This window comes from Podarcis pityusensis, assembly GCF_964106645.2.
Source record: "Podarcis pityusensis genome assembly, chromosome: 1".
In the NCBI taxonomy this organism is placed as follows: Eukaryota; Metazoa; Chordata; class Lepidosauria; order Squamata; family Lacertidae; genus Podarcis; species Podarcis pityusensis.
Window position 1 is genome coordinate 74,612,487 of NC_138028.1, and position 15,123 is coordinate 74,627,609.

General features: G+C 42.8%; 2 protein-coding genes across 2 annotated transcripts in view; one reads left to right on the forward strand and one right to left on the reverse strand.

The window, feature by feature from the left end:
- Positions 1-11,319, reverse strand: part of KCNQ1 (potassium voltage-gated channel subfamily Q member 1) — a 329,348-nt gene extending 318,029 nt beyond the window's left edge. The window contains exon 1 of the mRNA XM_080998779.1: positions 11,303-11,319. The gene's annotated coding sequence lies outside the window, so the exon portion shown is untranslated. The remainder of the gene's footprint in view (positions 1-11,302) is intronic.
- TRPM5 (transient receptor potential cation channel subfamily M member 5) overlaps positions 1-15,123 on the forward strand; it is a 49,033-nt gene that overhangs the window by 11,268 nt on the left and 22,642 nt on the right. Inside the window, exons 2-12 of the mRNA XM_080998572.1 lie at positions 823-893; positions 1,194-1,347; positions 2,247-2,427; positions 3,065-3,231; positions 4,214-4,394; positions 5,102-5,166; positions 6,966-7,157; positions 8,431-8,533; positions 9,157-9,275; positions 11,106-11,456; positions 13,229-13,360. Of these exons, the coding sequence (XP_080854698.1) occupies positions 823-893; positions 1,194-1,347; positions 2,247-2,427; positions 3,065-3,231; positions 4,214-4,394; positions 5,102-5,166; positions 6,966-7,157; positions 8,431-8,533; positions 9,157-9,275; positions 11,106-11,456; positions 13,229-13,360 (1,716 nt within the window). The remainder of the gene's footprint in view (positions 1-822; positions 894-1,193; positions 1,348-2,246; positions 2,428-3,064; positions 3,232-4,213; positions 4,395-5,101; positions 5,167-6,965; positions 7,158-8,430; positions 8,534-9,156; positions 9,276-11,105; positions 11,457-13,228; positions 13,361-15,123) is intronic.

Genomic DNA, 15,123 nt, shown 5'->3' on the forward strand with positions numbered 1-15,123 from the left:
CATCAGATCTTGAGCGAGGGACTGGCAGCATGCACACACACATACACACACCGCTTACAATCAGTGCTATTTTTCCAGAAAAAAGAGGTGCCGAAATTCACTATGAACACCTCCCTTGTTCTCTTATAATGGTGCCCACATGAAGGGTGCCAGAACTGAGTTCCAGTGAGTTCCAGCTGAAAAAAGTCCTATTTACAATATTTCATATTCTGCCATCTCTCTCCCTTTCTCTGACTCCCACTTTAAAAGTGTTTCTATTATGCTTTGTTTGTGACTCGCTTGCCACCTCCCTCTGGCTGGAGGTAGTGCTGTCTTGAGCAACAGCTGCAAAGGATTGCCTTTAAACATGCAGTCTCCTCTTCTGGGTACCTCCAGACTATCACTCTTTTGCAGGAGGGATTAAAGCACATACTTTAAATTAAGGTTTGAACAATTCAAATTGAAGTGCTCTGTCACCCTAATTGCAACACACCTACTTCGGAAAAAGAATCAGTGAGGAAAATGACAGGAGAATCCACTGAAAAGTGTGGGATAAACATGACTAATGGGAAAATGAAGAAAAAACACTCACAAACAAATCAGGATGAATGCTCATTGCTGGATAATCTCCCCACAAACAAATTAGAATGGATACTCAATAAAGATTGGCTACAACCTCCAGATAAGCTTTGTGTAAGCAAATCAGGATGACTGCTCAATAAGCCGATTGTCGTAGGAGACCTCTTAACTGGTTTCTTTTTTCAATAATGTTACTGTGAAATATTAGTAACTAGAATGTGGTAAACTAAATACAGCTTGACTTCTTTTGTCTCCCCTGCCCAGAATATTGTTCTCCAAGCCTTTAGAAGAAGAGAAAGCATCTCAAATGATAACATGGACTTAAGTGGTAAAGTGTAAGTTCATTTGTGACGATCTTAAAGAATTAAGAAAAAGGCAGCAAGTATGGTTTAAAAGTGTCTCTTGTTCTTCACCCATGCATACATACGAATTCAGATGCACATATATAACATAAAATGCATTAGATCATGTATGCGCTTTATATATAGCCATGTAAATGCTCCTAAAATAGTGAACTTGAGCCATCACGATGACATTCACATTTTTAAAAATATGACTTTGGATGAAATTCCATTACACTTTTGTTATAAAGCCCCATCATTGAAGTCACTCATCTTTTAATTATCTTACTTCAGGGAAGCCAGTCAGGCTGATGATCCCTCAGTGGTCCCAAAGGAGCACTCACAAGCAAAACTGCACAATAATGAGAAAGAAGGAGCCTTTCAAAGAGAATTGCCATATTGCACAGGAGAAATCGACTTCATGGCTTCTGGAAAGAAACGTGGAAAGGTAGCACAAAACCTCTCACTGGGGGGGTCATGAAGGTCTTTTAAGATGGGAATTCTACTATTTTTACTCTAAAAATCTTATTTCTTTCATCCTTTGTATATCTTTGTACTTTGTGCTAACATTCAAGATATGGGATCAACTCTGCGAAGAAGCTCTAAAAACACATTTGAAACAATTCACATACCTAAAAACAAAAACAAAACAAAACAAAAACCAGTGATCTCAGCTACAATGAGCCTGTTATTCACAAAACATTTAAGTCAGGACATTTACCTTTCAGCAGGTGTGCACCTTGATCTTGATCTTATGCATAGTTGCTTAGTAGTCACCCCTGCTACATCTGATGGGTTTTTATTGCCTAATGAATCTACTCAGGGGACTGCCTTCTCCATGGGTAGAGAGGGAGTTCTGCAGGCATAGTCTATGGGCAAAGCCCACCCATCACATGATAACAGAAAGCTACTGGTGCTATTCTGCTGGTGAAACACCATAGGAAATTGGTTCAAAAATGGGGTATGCTAAGGGCAGATTAGGGGAGGCCTTGGATGTCCCAACATGCCCCCCGCAAAGTAAAAAACTACTCCAGACCTGGAGCTGGCACAGTCATCCACTCCCCTCATTCATGTCAATGGGAGGGATACCAAAGGGAAAACACTTGGGGAGGGATGGGAAAAGTTGCCCTCCATCTTCTGCTCTGGTAGGAGCAAGCAACAGGACACAGCTGTTCCTCCACTGAAGGATCTCCCAACCATTTTCTGGGTCATTTTCTGTTCTGCTTTTGGCAGTAAACTATCTTGAGCTAGCCCAAAGCATGTGAAAGGCAGAGCGGCTCTTGACTTGACTTCTAGAGTTCCCTGTGGCACTCACCTCTTTTCTGAATGCCCCTTTCTTGGTTACAGTTTATTAAGGTGCCGTGTGCCATCCACCCTGGAGTTATATTTGACGTCATGATTAACAAGTGGAACCTTCCTGCTCCCAACCTGGTTGTCTCTTTAGTAGGAGAAGAAGAGAACTTTCAGATGAAACCTTGGCTGCGTGACACCTTCAGAAAAGGACTGGTGAAGGCTGCGCAAAGCACTGGTCAGTTCCACACCTTGAAATGGGAAAGTAGTTGTTGACATCCCTGTCAAATATGATTCCTACTTAATAAGGGGGAAATTTCCTAAAAGTTCTGCATGTTAAAAGTGGCTCAGCTTTTTATCAAAAGAGTTCTACCCCTGTTTATTCAATATGATAAATCTTTCTGAAAACAAGGCCATGTGAATGAGACAATATCAGATTATCAACATGGCATGATTCAAGCATAAGTAGTATCATTTGTTTGAGTCACAGCTCCCCTTGTTTTTAAGCATATATTTAATCCAATGTTTCGCTCCTGAGCTATAGAGAAATAACCATTGAAAGAGAGGGTACATCCTGGTGTAAGGGGGGGGGGGTTGAACTGCAGGTTTACCTGGAATATACTTATTTGTCATCCCAGATTTGTGAGCCTGGCAGCATGCATGTCACCAACACAGGCCATTCTTAACAGATTGTTTAAGGTCAGTTTAAAGGGAATGTAGGATGGTGCTGGCATCGGAGCATTTGAGCTGAGATTTGAACTTTGCCAAAATTCAACCCTAGCTAGCAGGACCATGATGGGAATTGTCATCCAAAAACCTGAATACCCAAGTTTGGGAAGCCCTTAACATCTTACGCTTGTAAAATTTTGTTTCAGGTGCATGGATCTTTACCAGTGCCTTGCGTGTTGGAATAACAAAACATATAGGGCAAGCGGTTCGGGATCACATGCTGGCAAGTACTTCCTCCACAGTAAAAGTGGTTGCGATAGGAATAACTTCACTGGGGAAAATTCGCCACAGAGAACTTCTGGATAATGCCAAGGTATATTTTGCGCCGAGGAAAACAGAGAAAGGATGTAGAGGTTTTGCCTGAAAACAATTGTAACCCTTGGGTCCCATTGACCAGGTGGCAGAATAGTGCTGTGCAGACTCCCTAAGTCACAAATCAGTTCTCAGAGTTTGTTGGATAGATTTCCATTTTACTCCCATGCATGCACATATATTTATATAGTGCGCACACACAAACATCATGAGTTTTTGAGCGTTAATAGTAAGACTTTACAGCTTTATACCTGAACAGAGAATGCAAACTCCTGTCCTTCCTATACTGTACTATCTGGTGAATGTGCTTTGAAGCCTGCATGATCCACAACCCTGGTAATGCACGTTCCTGATCGCACAAAGCAGGGGTGTTCCGAGGTGGAGGCGGGGGGCAGTCTGCCCCGGGTGCTATTCCAAAGGGGGGGGGGACACACAAAATGCCGACCCCAATTGGCGGCACCTCCCAGGTTCGCACCACTCGCTATGCACCCCCTGGGACTCGCGCCACACACCCCGTAGGCGGCGCACCCCCCCAGGACACACGCCACTCCCCCTCCGATGTGTACTGGAGCAGGCTGCTCCGCCTCTGCGCACAGGAGCTCCTAAACACATGCAGCTGAACACATGCAGAAGTGCCCGTTAGACCTCCTTCCTCAGACCAGACAACTCAGGGAACTGTGGTTTGTTTAAACTCTAGCTAGTGAGAACAAGGGAGGAGCTAACCGTGGTTCTGGTTTCTGCACAAGCTACAATTTAAACAAGCCGCAGGTCTCTGTGTTCGGTTGTCATAGGGAACTGTGGTTTGTTGAAAACTGTAGGAGATGCTTCTAATCTTTTACTCTGGCACTCAATAGAGAAGAGGGGTGAGCATGTGACCCTGAGGCATGCTGCAGCTCATCCACATTGTGGGAAGCCATGGTTTCCCACTATGCTTGAACCAGACCAATGTTTTCGTACAAAAAACAATCTCTCCTTTTCCCTAGAATGACAGCCTTATAAGCTACAAATCTGACCACAGTGCCCAAGGTCCTCTATATTTTCTTGACAACCACCACTCTCATTTTATCTTGGTGGATGAAAAAGATCCGAATGAGCCGGATGGGACTACAAGGCTACGTCTCACCTTCGAGAAACACATTTCAGAACAGCGCACTGGCTACGGAGGTGGGCAGACGTGAAAAAGGAAAGATGAGACCTAGATTATTTTATTACTTGGGTTCCTTGCAATTACAAGGACATTTGTTTAAATACAGATGATAGGATTATTATTTATAATAGTCTACTACTGATATTATATATATATTATATTGCCTTTTATTATCCCAGCAAAGATTAAATGGACCCCATTTCCCAATAAATTAGTTGTCTTTTCATTTGCCTTCCCTTACTCTTATCAAATTTGTCAGTCTGACCACATAAGCCTGAGGAGATTTCACCCCTCCCATTGCCGTCTCCCAGGCTTTAGATAATCAAAAGTCAGTAGAGGGTGACAGGGCTTTTCTGTTTTTGACAAATCACTATTTTGGTTGCTTTTAACAAGTGAGCTGGCAGTTCAAAATCCTTCTCTAGTATAACACCCTTAAGATATCCAAACAATATCCAGCAAGGAGTCTGAAGAGCACAGAAGGCTAATAGCATTCAATGCAATTTCTGGTGGCTGAATGTAGGATAGGATAACATTACAATGGATATCCCCATACTATGTCATTATCTTTTAACTATGTATAAAAAATATACCATAGCCTGTTGTTGTCCTTGCCGGGGAGAAGCAGGGTTGATATGCTTGCAGATGGGGGAAACAAATGAACAGCTGAGATAATAGAACTGCATAGATTTTATTAACTTAAATATTTAATCCTCTATTGATCTAGGAACAGGCAGCATTGAAATCCCTGTGCTCTGCTTGCTTGTGAATGGAAGACCGAACATACTCGAGGTAAAGAGCTAATCATCTTGTTTAAATAAGAGAGGAAGCTATTTAAGCAAATATTCAGGTGCCTTACACTTAGCCGAACAGTGTGCTAGACACGAAATGTAGACCAAGAAAAATAATGGCTCCAAGCCTGCTTTTTTTGCTGATAAGTGACAGAAAAAGATTCAAAAGTCACAGAGGGACCGCACTTTTATTGGGAGTAACTCAAATGTTCCAAAATAGTGAGCAAGCCTTTGAGTTCTCTAGAACTCATCTGTAGGCTGGATAGTTAATAAAACAAGAGAGGAAGGAGAGAAGGAGTTGGACACGATGTTGAAGTCCAAAAAGCTAAAGGCGGCTCAACAGGCTTAGGTAGATTCACCTCTGTTTGGTGCAGACGAAGGCACCACCAGCACACAGCACAGGGATTGCCCACACTTCTGCTTGTTCCATGCCTAGAAAGCATAGGTCCAAGAAGTTTTATGTTTGCTCCATCTCTTTCCCCAAGAAAACCCGCTCTTTAGCGCTGAATCGGAGCAAATGTCAATCCACCGAAAACCTGACTGATGTTTTCTCCAGTTCAGCGGTAAAGATCGGGTTTCCCAGGTGAGAAGCAGCAGGGCAAGTGGAAGTCTGGACGAGGCTATAGCTGAGTATGAGCCAGAGTTCCTTGTAAGGTATGTTTATGTGGTTGCCAGCTAGTGACCAAAAGGCAAAAGGGTTTTTGAGAAAAAGCGGGAACAGAACATGCTCGAGGCCCATCTTCTTGGGAGTTGTTCAAAGATGGATGCCAGACTGGAAACTGTGCTACAGAAACCAAGAAATAAAACCAGCTATTGTTCATCTTACAGTTCCAGCATGGCCCCCTGCTCTTGACAGCTGTGGGAAGCCCTTTAATTTGTTTTGAATTTTGTTTTGGGCCCAACTCTGAAAGGAATGTGGGGCCCTGGCAGCTGGACTTACCAGCTGGATTCAGTTCATGGCATCTCCAAGAAATGCTGAGAAAGACTCCTGCCCAGAGCCCCGGGGAGCTGCTGCCAATCATGGCAGACAATACTCAGCTAGACGGACCAATCATCTGACTCGATATAAGATGAGCTTCCTATGTACTGTCACCATTTACATTCTCCCCCACAACGTGGCGCCAGTGATACAGAAAGGGGAAATTCAAATGACACTGGCAAAAACAGTGTCATGGGCCTGGCATCCTTGTCAGTGGCATTGCTGCTATGCCAGTCGTTCAGAAAGAGCAACCTGGTGGCACTGCTGACCCTGGAGAACTGGGTCTGCATTACTAGACTCATCAGTGCTGACACCATTTTCATTTTCTCCCAGTGGAATGCCCATGACCCTGGAGTGTCATTTCACATGAAGGTAGTTCTTAGAAAATGTTACTCAACAATGGCTAAAGACAACATTTTTTTATGAATGCAAAACCACTTCAGCACATGTGCTTGTCCAGCTACTGAAAAAGAAAAAAAGCTTTTCGATTGAAGAGTCCTGGGATTTCACTATTGAACAATTCATTAAAATAAGATCCATCTCTTACATTTTCTTTGAGAAATGGGCCACAGTCTAGTCTAAGAATTGTAACCTTACTGGGGTCACTATCAGGCTAATTCAACAAACCTTTTGCAAAGATAGCAATCTAGATAACAAAATGCAACATAGGGGTTCAGTTATTTCTGAGAATGTCACTTTAGGCAGCAGTCCTATACATACAACTAACTGGGCTTGCTTGTGCAAAGTAACTTTGCATAACATTGCATTTTCATGTTATTTGAACATGTATGGTCTCATCATTTTTATTGTTTTTTTAACAGCGAATTTGCAGGGGACTGGAAAATTCTGCCCCCTGGCTCATCTTGGCTGGATCTGGTGGCATAGCTGACATCTTAGCTGCACTTATGAATGAGCCACACTTAATTGTGCCACAGGTGGTAGAAAAACAGTTAAAAGAGAAATTCCCCACAGAGGATTTCTTGGGGACAGACATTCTTCAGTGGACTGCGGTGGTAAATTGACTTCTTGGTATTTTGTAGTCATCAAATGCATTTACAGACTATGAGCAGTTTGCAGTAAAGACCTATCCACTCTATTGTCAACCACCCTGGGCTATACTTTGGTGCATTTCTAAACTCCAGCTGTTCTTTCACCTCCTTAATCTTTCTTAAATGAGACCAACCCCCCCACCCCGTACTTCTCTTTCCCTTTTCATTTTGTAATACTAAGGATTTTGTATACAAGTGCTTGATCATAAAACTGTAGAGTTGGAAGGGACTTTGAGGGTGATCTAATCCAACTCCATGCAATGCAGCAGTCTCAACTACTGTAACCTAAACATGACAGGTGGCCATCCACACTCAACTTGAAAACCTTCAAGGAAGTCCATCACCTTTCGTGGAAGTCTGTTTCACTATCAAACAGCTCTTACAGTCAGAACATTCTTCCTGTTGTTTAGTTGGAATCAGGGCTGTCTTAAGCATATGCGGCGCCGGGGTGCAAAGATCTTCCTGGCGCCCACTCCCAGGTTGCCCAGTCCCAGGCACGCAGGAGGGCGGAGCCAGCCGGCCGCCTCAGCATCTCGCTGGCTCAGTCACCCCCCAACTCGCAGTGCAGAGCCGCCCACAGTAGAGAGCCCGCCACAGAACTCTGACCGACTGGCGAGCTCTTCCCTGGACTCAATTCTCGGGCCCCAGACTCTCAGTCTGGCACACCTGAGAGCCCGGCGCCCGGGTGCCTTGTACCCTTAGCGCCTATGGGTAAGATGGCCCTGGTTGGAATCTCCTTTCTTATAACTAGAATCCACTGGTTGAGGTCCCAGCCTCCAGAGCAGGAGGAAACAAGCTTGCTCCATCTTCCATGTGACAGCCCTTTAGATATTTGAATATGGCTATTACATCTCTTCTCAGTCTCCTCTCCCTCAACCATTCATATATAGATTCTCCTTCTTCTTTGTAGTGTGTGTGTGTGTGTGAGAGAGAGAGAGAGAGAGAGAGCGAGAGAGAGAGCGCACAAGCGCAAAACTGGCCCCCAAAGGTCTTTGCTTTGGTTCTGACTCTCTTATCCCTTGGTAAGGAATGAAATGATTTGTAACTAAGGCCTGAGTATTCTGTATATTTTGGGTGATATCAAGTGTTAGTCATAGAGCAGATGCATTGAAAGCAGAGGTTTTAAGTAATTTACATCCATTGATGTCAGTGAGCTAACTCTGAGAATGATTTTGTTGGATTTCACCATTTTTACTATAATGGAAGTGGGAAACACCAAACTGCTTTATCTCTTTAGATCCAAAGCATTCTTGTCCAGCAGCAGCTTTTAACAGTGCATAACTTTGAACAAGAAGGTTCAGAAGAACTGGATACAGTCATTTTGAAAGCACTGGTTAAAGGTAACATGTTTTTAATATATGTTGTCTATTTAAAAAAAGAAGGCTCCCTAATCCAGTACTACCTCATTTAATTTCTTTATAAATTTCTTTTCCTGTAGACACTCAAAATGGTGGAAAATATTAAAAAATAATAAAACAATAGTAAAGTCATAAGACCACTGCAGACTAAAGGCTCACTGAAATTGGAAAATATTTACTCTCTCCCTAAACTTTAAAAGGAGTCATATGAAATAAGAAAGTCAATGAAAAACAATCGCACTCTGGTAGAAGCTTATGAATGACAGACTATTGATGGTTAACTTTTCGTATTTACTTTGTTTAGTGCCATTTCCCAAGTTAAGTTGGGTTAATTGAATTGTAATGCTTTAAATGTAGTGAAAACATTTTTTAAAACAAACAAACCAACCTTGAAACTTTCAGAAAATAGGATTCAAAGGAAAGCTTTTTTATTTTATTTTATTAACTATTGAGAGTTTGGGGTTGCAGTCCTAGGCACACATACTTCAGAGCAAACCCCACTGAACTTGTGAGACTTATTTCTGAGTAAATATGCATAGGACTGACCTGTTAATCCATTCTAAAGGCACATGATTAATGTATTCTTATTTTATGTTTATGGGTAGCCTGTAAAAGTCATAGTCAGGAAGCCCAAGAATACCTGGATGAGCTGAAGCTGGCTGTGGCCTGGAACAGAGTGGATATAGCCAAGAGTGAAATATTCAATGGAGATGTTGAGTGGAAGGTAGGGTTTGTTTTGTTTTTTTCATGCTTGAGTTGCTTATACTAAAGTTGGTAACTTTAGCATCTGCTGGTGAATGAAGTTTTTGAGTTATGTCCATGAGTAATCTTCTTCACCAATCCTGAAGAAGTAATCTAAAAGTTGAACAGTTGAAAAGAGCCTAAGTTCATATCTGCTGCCATTGCATCCTCAAAGCACTCCACTGTCAGGAATCCCAGGGCTGGTCTACATCCTCGACCGGCATTTCTGTGATAAAAATTCCCCAAATGTTTATTCCAGAAGAAGTGATAGAAATCAGCTTTCTTCCAAAATGCAACTCAGTGAAGGATATGTAGGGCTCTCCTTTAAGTCTCTAATTCAGACTCTGATCAGACCTGTTTAAACTTTAGCAAGTCATCAGACTATAACCTGGACCTCTTTCAGTTTCATCACAATTTATTTATTTATTTATAATATATGCTTGACTGCCCAATCAACAGAGTCCTCTAGGTAGTTCACACAAGAGTTCAACTGAAACATTATAAGATTAATTAAAGCATTTAGAACATTAAACCAAATGTTCAATGTCTTGCCTAAAAACTGGGACAAACTGAGATAACAGGATTGAAACCAAGCAGAAATCATTTGTTTCAAGGGCAAAGAAACATAGTTTTAAAATTTCCAGGAGAATAGAACGGTCCTTGCTTAGTGCTGAAGAGGATATTTGTGTAGCCACCGGACGACGACGACGAAGAGTTTGGATTTGATATCCCACTTTATCACTACCCGAAGGAGCCTCAAAGCTGCTAACATTCTCCTTTCCGTTCCAACCCCACAACAAACACTCTGTGAGGTGAGTGGGGCTGAGAGACTTCAGAGAAGTGTGACTAGCCCAAGGTCACCCAGCAGCTGCATGTGGAGGAGCGGAGACGCGAACCCAGTTCACCAGATTACAAGTCCACCACTCTTAACCATTACCCCACACTGGCTCTCCTTGACGAGTCTCCTTGAGCAAAGCACATAGTGAGTGTCCCACCCAGTGCCGGATTTATGTATAAGCTAAACAAGGTATAGCTTAGGGCCCCACTCTCCTGGGGCCCCCCAAAAAATGTAAAGGAAAAAACCCTGGATGAACATTTCCAAAATATAAGATAAAAAACAAATAAAATAAAACCTACTTTCAGTAGCTTAGGGCCTCATCAAACCTAAATCTGGCCCTGGCCTTACCACTTAATACCTGGGATGTGGATCAGGGTGTGGGCTCAATGAATGAGAGCTACTGCTCATACCATTGGTTCTACCAGAGAACACTGCCAGGGGAATTTGCCAAAGGGATGCAGACCAGTCCACACAGTGCATGCAATGTCTAGACCAGTACCTAATTGAGCAGCGAAGGACAAAATGCTCATATCCTAAGCATATTGATTGTTTCTATTCTTAGCATGTAATGGCTCTCTCAGGGTGCAATGCAAGTCAGCTACTTAACCTGATGAATGAACAGTCATAAGGTTTTGTTGTTTAGTCATTTAGTTGTGTCCGTCTCTTCATGACCCCATGGACCAGAGCACACCAGGCATAAGGTAGTACAGTACATTATCTGCATATTGCTCCTTTGGTGCAAAATTGTTGTACGGTAAACTGGTCCAGTCCAGAAGCTATTTAACAGGGTTTGTATGCTTGCTGTGGCAGATTGAAGTGTGCCAGGATGTAAAGTTCTCTTTACCTTGTTTTTGTCTGTCTGGTCCAATGGACCTCCTTGCTCTGGTTTGCATGTGGCAAGAATGTCACAATTCCTAATGCTAATAACTACTGCAATGGAATTTCTTTTTCCTTTTGCATTTCTTGTAAACTCAGTCATGTGACCTAGAGGAAGTGATGATGGATGCTCTGGTGAATGACAAGCCTGAATTTGTCAAGTTGTTCATTGATAACGGGGCCAACATGTATGACTTCCTGACCTACAGCCGTCTTCAGAGACTCTACTGTACCATCTCGCCAAAGTGCCTCCTCTATTCGCTTCTGCTTAAAAAACATGAGGAAAGCAGACTCACCTTGGCAGGGATGAGTGGTCAACAGCACAAGGAAGCAATGGACACTTGCCCTCTCTTCACTCTTCATGAGGTTTCCAGGGTGCTGAAGGACTTCCTTCACGATGCATGCAGAGGTTTCTACCAAGACCCTAAATCTGGAAGCAAGAAGAAAGCCGTAAGTTTCTCAAAAACATAGGGAGTGTTGAACACAAGGCATGGCCCTTTGGGACCCAGTATATAACCACTGGCATACCACCCAATTCCATTTTTTTCAGGTCCAAGAAGTCACAGATGATAAGCTGCTGTGCTCACAAGTCAAATCACTGTTGAAATGGCCTGAATGTGTCATTGAAATCCTTAAGGCAATATGCCTTTCACCTGTAAAATGCGGGAGGCATCAGAAACTTGGACATTGTCCACTTTCACAATTTTCTTCCTTCTAGGGCTGGGAAGGACAACCTATGGCTCTCAAAAACGGTGGTTCACTTCATCCCTGACCCCTGGCCATGCTGTCCAGGGCTGATGGGAGTTAAAGTCCACCTGGAAGGGCACAGGTTCCCGATCCCTGGTCTAGAGTTTACAGTATTCCCCACCAGATAGCAACTCCAATGTTATTGTTTTTGCCTAGATTGCGGTTGCCTGGCTGTAATGGATAACTATTGGATATTTTTATGTGATGCTATTAGTAAATATGAAAATTCCACATTACACACATGTATTGTTTGTTGATTTCTATGCATTTCTCCTTTCCTATGTTAGGGCATATACCGAAACTATTTTTTAATAAAATGGTGTAGCAAACTGCAAACTACCTCTTCAATGTATTGATAAAATATCACCCCGTGACTTCTGGACCAGGGCTTAGAGTATTGTCCAAAGGACAAAAATGCAATCAGAATGCTCCTGTTTGACTGTATTGAAAGATACATCATGGGGTAGTGAGGGTATAAAATCCAAAATCAGGAATCAGATACTAATGTGGTGCTTTCACTGGGAAATGTAAGCATCAAAATGCTTACTTTTCTCTCTCTCTCAGCATAAAGGAAGCAGTAAAGGGATTGAACAGTTGAGCCTTGATTTATGTACGAGCTTCTGCATGCTAGACCTTGAGATGACTTGCTTGAATTTTAATGAGCCACCATTAATTAGTGTCTGCTGAAAAGTGTGCTCTTGTTGCCAAAACCAAATAAAAATCTGATATCACAGAAAGCTGGGTCATATGGCTAATTGCAGCTTCTTTGCCCAATGTCTTTCAGACAGGATGTTCTCATACCTATTCATTTGTTTCCAGGACACAGTGCGCCTTTAATTCAGTAGTGACAGTGAATAAATTATCTCAGGGTACTGCCAAAAACAAAAAAACAAAATCCAAGAGGCTTATTTAAGGGAGCTGGGAGCTCTCTGGTTTTGCGTTCAGCACAGACAGAGGTGCCATTTGGGGGCTTGCAACTGGTACAGATATAAGTGCTATGCCGTGGTTTCATCCGGACAATTGGGGAACATAAAATTTGCCTGAAAACTCAGAGACGCATTATCTTTCTAAAAGGATACAAAACATATTGATAGAGGTTGCCTACATGTTTCCAGATGTTCCTTAACTTGAAGAGCATAATTAATTTTAAAGGATATGTCCCCTCTCCTACATTACAGTGCATGGAACAGGGGATGCCGTTCCACTTATTCGGACTATGATCTGGTACATCACAATAGATGGCGGCCGTTCAGTGTGCTGTACATCCTTCTAAGCATGCTTTGATGCCCTCTGTAGCTAATTGCTGTGGCATGGAGAAGATCCTTGTGAAGGGTTTGCTCAAGAGCAGGAGGTCTCTCCTACTTTGGAAAATTGTTTTGATATGGCTGGGATCATAACGCTTGCCTGCAAATAGAAAGATTCACTTAGGGAAGTTCCAGATAAACAGCATTATAACAAGTTATTTGCTCCTTTAGGATAAGATAAGTGCAAAAAGGGTACCGAGCCCTTTGGATATGAATCAGAAAAGCGAAAATCCTTGGAGAGATTTATTCTTATGGGCAGTACTTCAAAACCGGCACAAGATGGCGTACTACTTCTGGGCGATGGTAAGCTTCATAGTGCAGTGCTACAGATTTCAAATGCTTATTTTAGCTACTTACCTGTATTTTATTGGAGGGGCAAATAGAAGATACTGGTGGGGAGAGGGAACTTAGGTACCTCCTCTTCAGCAATCCAAAATGGACTCTTTACTATGGAGGCTATCATTATTGCTTTGTTTATTTCCTGCCTTTTATGATACAGTGGTACCTCGGGTTACATACGCTTCAGGTTACAGACTCCGCTAACCCAGAAATAGTACCTCGGGTTGAGAACTTTGCTTCAAGATGAGAACAGAAATCGTGCTCCGGCGGCATGGTGGCAGCAGGAGGCCCCATTAGCTAAAGTGGCATTTCAGGTTAAGAACAGTTTCAGGTTAAGTACGGACCTCCAGAACGAATTAAGTACGTAACCAGAGGTACCACTGTACATTTTTGTGAGCAGGCTGCAACATCCAAAAGCAATAATAAAACAACAGCCAGCAGGAGCAATTGCAAAATATATATCAACATTGGAGAGGGAAGTGGGGAAATGCCCCATAGTGCCACCCCAGCCTTCATGCAAACCGCAGGACCACCAGTACCAGGTGTGGCCTGGCAAGCACCTTGCCTGCCTAATGCCATAGCCCACAAACTGCAAGACAGCAGATGCAGACTGTTGCCTGGGGAGGCTCCTTCCTTGCTTCTGATGTCTGATCCTATGGAGCTGCCTTACAATAAACCACTTAATTCCTTCCAGGGTGTCGGGCAAAGGCCTTTCAGCAAGCTCCTTTTAAACTGAGATGCTAGGAATTAATGCCTGGACCTTCTCAGGGTAAAAGGTGTAATTTGTTATTAAGCCATTGTATCTGGGACCAGGCACAATCCCTGGATACCAGGTTGGATGAAAGAATCAGAAACCTGACTGGAAAGGGAGGGGTCAACCTGTGGTGGACCAAGCAGGAAACCTGACATTTCTGCTTCCCCATAACTAAGGCATAAAGAAATAAATATATTGTTTCCTCTCATAAAAGGGAAGCCCTGTGTGCAGCGTGTGCTATAGCTTTCAGATTATTTACTCCTGAAAGGGGTTACTCACTGCAGACATGCCTGCGTTACATGAACCACAGGCAAAGAGAGCCTAAATTTACTGAGGCAGAAGGAACAGAAACCCTCTGTTTCATCACATTGTCAAAATGTTCATTGATGCTGATTCTCTATTTATCCAATTCTGGGAAACCGAAAGTCCAAGGGTGATATTCAACTCAGTGTGGGCAGATAAACTTCTGCTTGTGCAATGGGACTTTCCTCCCCTTTACTGCCCCCTCACTGTCCCCAGATCTGTTCTGGAGGGTTGGGGGAACTGCCAGAACAGATTAGGGGGAAGAAGAGAGGGGGAAGTTCAGTTGCGCAAGCGGAAGTCATTCCGCTTACACAAAAAACTATTTAGCACCATGAATACAACCTGTTTTTCGGGGGGTGGGTCTCCACTGAACTGTTATTTATTAAATTTGTTAGCCATTTTATCATGCCCAGGGAAACCCAAAGCAACTTACAACCAACCAACTATTCCTTCCCATACCCCCCTTTCCAAAATGGCATCCTAAATACATTGATATTGATGGCAGTATTGAGATAACCACATTCTAACCAACTGAGCTATACAGCCTGTACTTAGAAAGCATGGGGCAATAATCCAGCCCACCAAGAATCCAGAGAGCCCACCTTTGAGAGTCTATTCTGAGAAGCAACCGTCTCTTTAAAAACAACCCACCCCCCCAGCATTCTAAATA